Below are 8,049 nucleotides of genomic sequence, written 5' to 3'. Positions count from 1 at the left end.
TTAATTTATTATTATTACTGATTTTACACTTTAGAGATCATGTCGTGTCATCTTTCTGTTTAAATGTAAATATCCTGTATCAGTCCTCTTAAGCTTTTGATGCATTATGTTATCTTTATGTTATTTTAAAATAAAGTAGTGACGTGTTATGCGATGGAAAAACTGTACAGCCCCCTTCCCTTTGAACTGTTATTTGTTACAATAACAAGGCATTTTGGAGGGAGAAGCAGATTCTGCAAAACGCGGATTTGTATGCATTTAGCGTACCTCTGTAGCATGGCACACCAAGCGTTGTTTTCAGATCCGCATGAATGGACGAAACCATGTATTTAATGTATGAATGAAAAATAGGGTATTCCCATCATTGGTTTTAAAATAGCTTATAACCTCTTTTGCATTTTTCAGTCCTTGGATTGGGCCTGAATCTGACACACGCGCACGTAACAAACTGTTAGCAGTCTTTTAATGCTCCATCTTTTATGAAGAGTTTAGCGTTCAGCCCTCGTTGTTTTCTCTTTGGTTCTCCCCGTGGGCTAAATGGTTTGTTCCAGCGGCGCCTGCCTTATAGTGACAGTACAACGCTGGAATTTCTATTTACAATTGTGCGGAGGGGAATCACCTCCTGAAGTCGGGCAGGCTGGTTACAGGTGAGCCCTGGTGTAACTTGCCGCCGCAGGCTTTTTTTTTTTTTGGTCTTTCTGTAGCGTGTAGTCTACTTCGTGAAGGCGAGCAGTATGCAAGCCCCTCGGGCACAGCACCCGAGAGAATCAAACGTCTGGAAAAGATCGATATGGCTTTTGCCTGCTCTCAGGGAGCGTCTGGCTCGGTGATGAATGACTGCGGATAGGCGCATATTTTGCGTTAAAGGAGGAGTTGTGTTTCGGTGAGGCTGCATATGGCTTGCATGTTGTACAGAGATGTATAAAAAGTCGAATCAGGAAGTGGGCAGACGAGCAATATTAGATGGTGGTTTTGGGTTAGAATAAACTTAAATGGAATAAAATGTGCTAAACTGGTATTAAGTGTGACATATGCGTTTAATACTGACGAGGTAAGCGTAAGGAATGCCAATATTGTAAATGAGTAAAAGACATCAGAAGGGGTCGATGTTGGTGCTTTCCGTCTCATTCTCCTTTCATCTTTCTCCATCCAACTTACGCAAACAAAGGTGCATGAAATCAACCACTTTCCTTAAAGTTTATCACCGTCTTAATAAAGGCTGGTTAAATGTTCTAGATCGGTAGTCGTATTTAATCGGTATTTGACTTTATACACGAATACAAGATAAGTTCTGGTCCACCCGATGCTGAATTAAGCTATTCTAAAAATGAATGGACGGCAGGTAACATTATAAATGTAGGATGATCGTGCAGTCGGTCAGAAAGATCATTCGAGTAGCTAATAGTTAACTCGTCCTGCTGCACATTGAAACGGTGTAATTATCAATTCGCCCGAATCAAATAAGGTAAATATTTATAACCAGCCAACCATTTGGTTATTTACATTGCGGGTTCAAGTCGGATGCTTGGTGTTAATTGCACTCTAAAGTGATTCGTGTTTTGTATTTTTATATAGCAAACCTTCATGGATCTGTAAGTGTATTCTAGCAGCTGGATTCTAAAATCGCAAGGGGCATTCACATCGTCCGTAATTCGGAAGATGCCGGAGCAAAGTAATGATTACAGAGTGGTGGTGTTCGGAGCTGCGGGAGTGGGAAAAAGCTCCTTGGTGCTGCGGTTCGTCAGGGGCACATTTCGAGAGACCTACATCCCAACGATAGAAGATACCTACAGACAGGTGATCAGCTGTGACAAGAACATCTGCACCCTTCAAATCACTGACACAACGGGAAGCCATCAGTTTCCTGCAATGCAGAGACTATCCATTTCCAAGGGCCATGCCTTCATTTTGGTCTACTCGGTTACCAGCAAGCAGTCACTGGAGGAGCTCCAGCCTATCTATGAGCAAGTGTGCCAAATCAAAGGGGACATACAGAATATTCCCATTATGTTAGTGGGAAACAAAAGTGACGAGACTCAAAGGGAGGTGGAAGCCAGTGAAGGAGAACGTTTGGCCAACAAGTGGAAATGCTCTTTTATGGAGACTTCTGCCAAGATGAACTACAATGTCCAGGAACTCTTTCAAGAGCTGCTGAATCTGGAAAAGAGGAGGACAGTGAGTCTTCAAGTGGATGGCAAGAAAAACAAGCAGATGAAGAAGAAGGACAAACTGAAAGGCAAATGTGTTCTCATGTAAGCCACAGCAGTGAATCCACCAAGTGTATCATCTTGAACTGTGAACTAAATAGAAAATGTGTCGCTTTTTCTTGTTGAGTCTGTCATGAGCCCTAATGGACTTTTTTTCTGAACAGCTGCTGTTTTAAAATTAGGAGGAAATTATTTTAATGTTCAATGTTTCTGTATGCTTTTGCTGGTAAATTGGATAAAGTTTCAAACACTCTTAATATTAGAGTGGGCTATTTTTAAATATTTTCTTCATTTTAAGCCAAAGATATATTTTAGTTATTTAAACAATTTGGCATTTGCAACTCTGCATGACAAACAACTTGTTGCAAACTTAACAGTTGCATACATCTATTATATATGTATGACTTTAAAACTTTTTAAAAAGCAAATATATGACAAATTGGTGAAACATTCCCATGAAATTAAAGTTATAAAATGGAAACTGAAATGCACTTTCAAATAACTATGTCCTCTGCTTAAAATATTAATGACTCCAGTTTGTCAAGCTTTATATCTTTTATCTTTTTTTAAATTCAAAATTATAAGAACCTTTATGCTGCCACATGAAATAGGGTTAACAATCTGACTGCAACCCTGAGTCTGTTGTTTTAATATCTTTGGAGGCTCATCTCATTTTTCAAATGCACAGTATATTAACGTAATCGAATCTTGTAACATACATTATTTCATAAGCCCACAAGCACTTTTTGGCATGCTTTAAAAATGTAACTGAATGCAAGTAACTATTTCACTGAAAAGTCCACCACACCAAATTGTCATTGTGAAATTAACACTGCTATAATGTATATAGCTCTGCTGGAGCCCTACAGCCCCTTGGAAGTGTCCATGAAACAGTAGTAGAGCTAAATTTGATGTGAGTAATTTAGGCATGAGCCCCACCAAGTACATTCGTGACATTCTTAAGCATTTTAAAGTCCAAATCCTTGAAGCTCTTGCTTCAATTTCTGTGAGATATATCACTAAATGCATGCTGCACACATTCAGCTTGTTATAGAGGAATTCAGTTTGCTATCAAATGCACATTTGCATGCATTGTACCCAACTAAAGAAAAATAAAGATGAAATTTTATCCTGTATTTAAAAGTTGTTGTGTTGAATCTTACAAGTCTTGAATAAAAACATCTGCATGCAGAGTGTGGTGGAGAAACCAATCCCATTTTACATGTTGCATTGTGGAACAAATGTATGCAAGGAGAAATTAATTTTAGTCTCTGGAAGAATGAAGAACTAAGATGCCAGTATAAAGTAGCAGCCTTTAATTAAAATGTACTGTGGTTAAAACATTTTTTTATTGATTTTATTTGAAGAAAACTTCATTAAATACAATCAAGTCAAACTTAAACCAGAATTCAACCCTCCCCAAGAGAAAGAAAAGAGAGCCGACAGCATGATCAAATCTTTAAAATCAACCAAGAAATGAGATATGTCCTTTTCCTATATATAAATGCTTATTCTAAGATTTCATTGATTAGATCTTGACATATTTTAAAGTTTTGAACAGAAGTGAGAATTTAATTGTATCCAATTTCAAATAGTATAGAACATCAGTTACACACTGTCTTATAACAGGTGCCCTGGGATTCTTCCACCTTAGCAAGAAATGTTTACATGCTAGTAGCATGATAAAGACAATTACAAGCAATTTGTCCTTCTCCACTTTAAGCCCATCTGGGAGTACACCAAACTCAGCTGTTAATGGGTTAGGAGTGATTGTGACACCAAGGCTGTCTGACAGGCATTCAAAGATTTTTGTCCAGAATATTGTTAATTTGGTACATGCCCGAAACATGTAGCCCAGTGAGGCTGAATCTTGCCCTGGATACGTTTTGGTCAATTTTAAACAAGATAAATGTGTTTGATAAAAGACTGTAAGTTGAATGATTGAATGCTTTGTGCATATGGAGCTAGAGTGTATTCTGTGCATGGCTGCTTTCCACTCCCTTTCTGAAATGTTAACTGAAAGATCCTTTTCCAATAGTACTCTGGGATCTTTAAAAAGAAGAGACTTCTAAAATATTTTTTATATATTATTGAGATACTGTCTGAGTTTTCAAGACTGATCAATATAGCCTGTGGAATAGAAATGGATGGGAGGTGAGGAAAACTGGAAAGATCCATTTAGCAAAGTTTCTCATTTGAAAGTACTAGAAAAATTGTGTTAATGGGAAGTTAAATTTGAGGCGTAATTGTTCATAAGATGCAAAGACATTATCTATGTACAATTCTCTAAGTGTTTTAATCCCAGATGATTTCCAAACATTAAATACTGTGTATGTTTGAGAGGGTAGAAAAAGGTGATTATCATGTAGTGGTGCAACAGATAGGAGCTTCTCTGCATTGAGGTGCCTACTGCATTGGTTTCATGTTTTAAGTGATGGCACAATTATATTTTTAGTATGTTGATGATAATTTGTATTTACTGGGGCGAAGACATATGAAGAAGTACAGCAAGATTTTATTTATATTGCAGACAGAGCTTGTCGATTTGTGTCGATTTCCAGGTCTTTATAACTTGTATATTTGCTGCCCTGTAAAAAAAATTGAAAATTAGATAGTGCCATGTCACCTTCTACTTTAGGTCATTGTAGAGTCACCCTTTGGATGCATGGATGTTTCGAATTCCAAATAAATTAGGTTATAATTGAATCTAAATTCTTAAAGACCTATTTGTTACTGTATATGGGGATGCTCTGAAATAGAAAAAGAACCTTGGGAGCATTTAAAACAGTTTTAATCACATGTGAAGCCTGAGCTTTGATGTCAGGCAACACATTTAGTAAGAATTTTATTATATTTAAAGAGTTTCTAAAATGTGCGGCCAAAGCTTGTGTAATGGCAGTTGTCCCTGCAATCAGAGGCCAATGAAGTTGATGATTAGGAGCCAATCTGTGGTGTTCAATTGATTCTTTAATTCAAAGATTGATTAAACTTGGAAAATGTTTTATCTCAGTGTTCATCATAAATTAGCTGTTTGGAATACTGATTTTGAAAATGGGAACAGCTTTGTACTTTCCAAAAACACACTGGTTCAGCTAAGCTTTTTACACTGAAGAGGAGCAGAAACAAGTGGTTTAATTAAATGACACTGTCCATTTAAAGGCCTGAATGGGCTTGTACTAAAGAAATGGATTAGGGTTAAAACCATCACCTACATCATGTTACAAAGATCAGTATTAATAAGTGAAGGTAGCAGCTGTTTAAAAAGCAAATAATTGCTTGGTTAAAAATGGATTCCTGTTCTAAAAAAGTTGTGGAACCTTTTCAAAGATATTGAATGTTTCCAGTTAAAAATAATAGCCATGTTTTAAAATATGTAATGTTGTTAGATTCATTTTGTAGTGTCTAATGTATTTTGTAATTGAGTACCAGGTGATGCCTGGACCCATGCAGTTTGAAATGAGAGACACTTGGCATTATATAGCAGTTGGGGCATTCAAATAAATCTTCTTCTTCTTCCTTCGGCTGCTCCCGTTAGGGGTTGCCACTGCAGATCTCCTTCTTCCATATCTTTCTGTCCTCTGTACCTTGCTCTGTTACACCCATCACCTGCATGTCCTCTCTCACCACATCCATAAACCTTCGCTTAGGCCTTCCTCTTTTCCTCTTCCCTGGCAGCTCTATCCTTAGCATCCTTCTCCCAATATACCCAGCATCTCTTCTCTGCACATGTCCAAACCAACGCAATCTCGCCTCTCTGACTTTGTCTTCCAGCCGTCCAACTTGAGCTGACCCTCTAATATCAGTCAGTCATTATCCAACCTGCTATATCCTAACACAGGGTCATGGGGGTCTGCTGGAGCCAATCCCAGCCAACACAGGGCTCAAGGCAGGAAACAAACCCTGGGCAGGCTGCCAGCCCACCGCAGGGCGTGCACACACACACAAACACACACCAGGGACAATTTGGAATCACCAATGCACCTAATCTGCATGTCTTTGAATTGTGGGAGGAAACCGGAGCACCCAGAGGAAACCCACTCTGACACGGGGAGAACATGCAAACTCCATGCAGGGAGGATCCGGGAAGTGAACCCAGGTCTCTTTACTGCGAGGCAGCAGCGCTACCCTCTAATGTACTCATTTCTAATCTTATCCATCCTCATCACACCCAGTGCAAATCTTAGCATCTTTAACTCTGCTACCTCCCACTCTGTCTCCTGTTTTCTGGTCAGTGCCACCGTCTCCAACCCATATAACATAGCTGGTCTCGCTACCATCCTGTAGACCTTCCCTTTCACTCTTGCTGATACCTGTCTGTCACAAATTACTCCTGACACTCTTCTCCACCCATTCCACCCTGCTTGCACTCTCTTTTTCACCTCTCTTCCACAATTCCACAATTACTCTGTACTGTTGATCCCAAGTATTTAAACTCATCCACCTTTGCCAACTCTACTCCCTGCATCCTCACCATTCCACTGACCTCCCTCTCATTTACACACATGTATTCTGTCTTGTTCCTACTGACCTTCATTCCTCTCCTCTCCACCTCTCCAGGATCTCCTCAACCTGCTCCCTACTATCGCTACAGATCACAATGTCATCAGCAAACATCATAGTCCATGGGGACTCCTGTCTAATCTCGTCTGTCAGCCTGTATATCACCATTGCAAATAAGAAAGGGCTCAGAGCCGATCCCTGATGTAATCCCACCTCCAACTTGAATGCATACGTCACTCCTACTGCAGACGTCACCACTGTCACACTTCCCTCGTACATATTCTGTACAACTCTTATATACTTCTCTGCCACTCCCAACTTCCTCATACAATTCTACAATTCCTCTCGAGGCACCCTGTCATATGCTTTCTCCAGGTCCACAAAGACGCAATGCAACACCTTCTGGCCTTCTCTAAACTTCTCCATCAACATCCTCAGAGCAAACATTGCATCTGTGGTGCTCTTTCTTGGCATGAAACCATACTGCTGCTCACTAATCATCACCTCACTTCGTAACCTAGCTGCCACTACTCCTTCCCATAACTTGATGCTGTGGCTCATCAATTTTATTCCCCTGTAGTTACTGCAGTCCTGCACATCCCCCTTATTCTTAAATACCGGCACCAGTACACTTCTTCTCCACTCCTCAGGCGTCCTCTCACTTTCCAATATTCCATTAAACAATCTGGTTAAAAACTCCACTGCCATCTCTCCTAAACACCTCCATGCTTCCATAGGTATGTCATCTGGACCAACGGCCTTTCCATTTTTCATCCTTTTCATAGCTGTCCTTACTTCCTCCTTACTAATCCGTTGCACTTTCTGATTCACTATCTCCACATCATCCAACTTCTTCTCTCTCTCATTCTCTTCATTCATCAGCCTCTCAAAGTACTCTTTCCATCTGCTGAACACACTCTCCTCGCTTGTGAGTATGTTTCCATCTTTATCCTTTATCACCCTAACCTGCTGCACATCTGTCCCAGCTCGGTCCCTCTGTCTAGCCAATTGGTACAGGTTGTTTTCTCCCTCCTTAGTGTCCAACCTCTCATACAACTCTTCATACGCCTTTTCTTTAGCCTTTGCCACCTCTCTCTTCACCTTGTGCCTTATCTCCTTGTACTCTTGTCTACTTTCTGCATCTGTCTGACTATCCCGCTTCTTCTTTGCCATCCTCTTTCTCAGTATACTCTCCTGTATTTCCTCATTCCCCCACCAGGTTTCCCTTTCCTCCTTCCTCTTTCCAGATGTCATGCCAAGCACCCTTCTTGCTGTCACCCTTAGTACATCTGCTGTAGTTTCCCAACTGTCTGGTAACTCTTCACTGCAACCCAGTGCCTGT

The 8,049-nt window shown here is 40.1% G+C and overlaps 1 protein-coding gene across 1 annotated transcript; it reads left to right on the top strand.

Moving 5' to 3' along the window:
* The first annotated feature begins 306 nt into the window (after nt 1-306).
* Nucleotides 307-3,440, top strand: LOC114658542 (GTP-binding protein Di-Ras2-like). The gene is made up of 2 exons (XM_028810594.2): nt 307-647; nt 1,576-3,440. The coding sequence occupies exon 2, from the start codon at nt 1,660-1,662 to the stop codon at nt 2,254-2,256; it is 597 nt and encodes a 198-aa protein (XP_028666427.1). The 5' UTR covers nt 307-647; nt 1,576-1,659; the 3' UTR covers nt 2,257-3,440.
* The last annotated feature ends 4,609 nt before the right edge of the window (nt 3,441-8,049 follow it).

Source organism: Erpetoichthys calabaricus, chromosome 10 (genome assembly GCF_900747795.2).
Source record: "Erpetoichthys calabaricus chromosome 10, fErpCal1.3, whole genome shotgun sequence".
NCBI classification, from domain to species: domain Eukaryota; kingdom Metazoa; phylum Chordata; class Cladistia; order Polypteriformes; family Polypteridae; genus Erpetoichthys; species Erpetoichthys calabaricus.
This window is presented reverse-complemented; position numbering and strand designations above follow the sequence as displayed.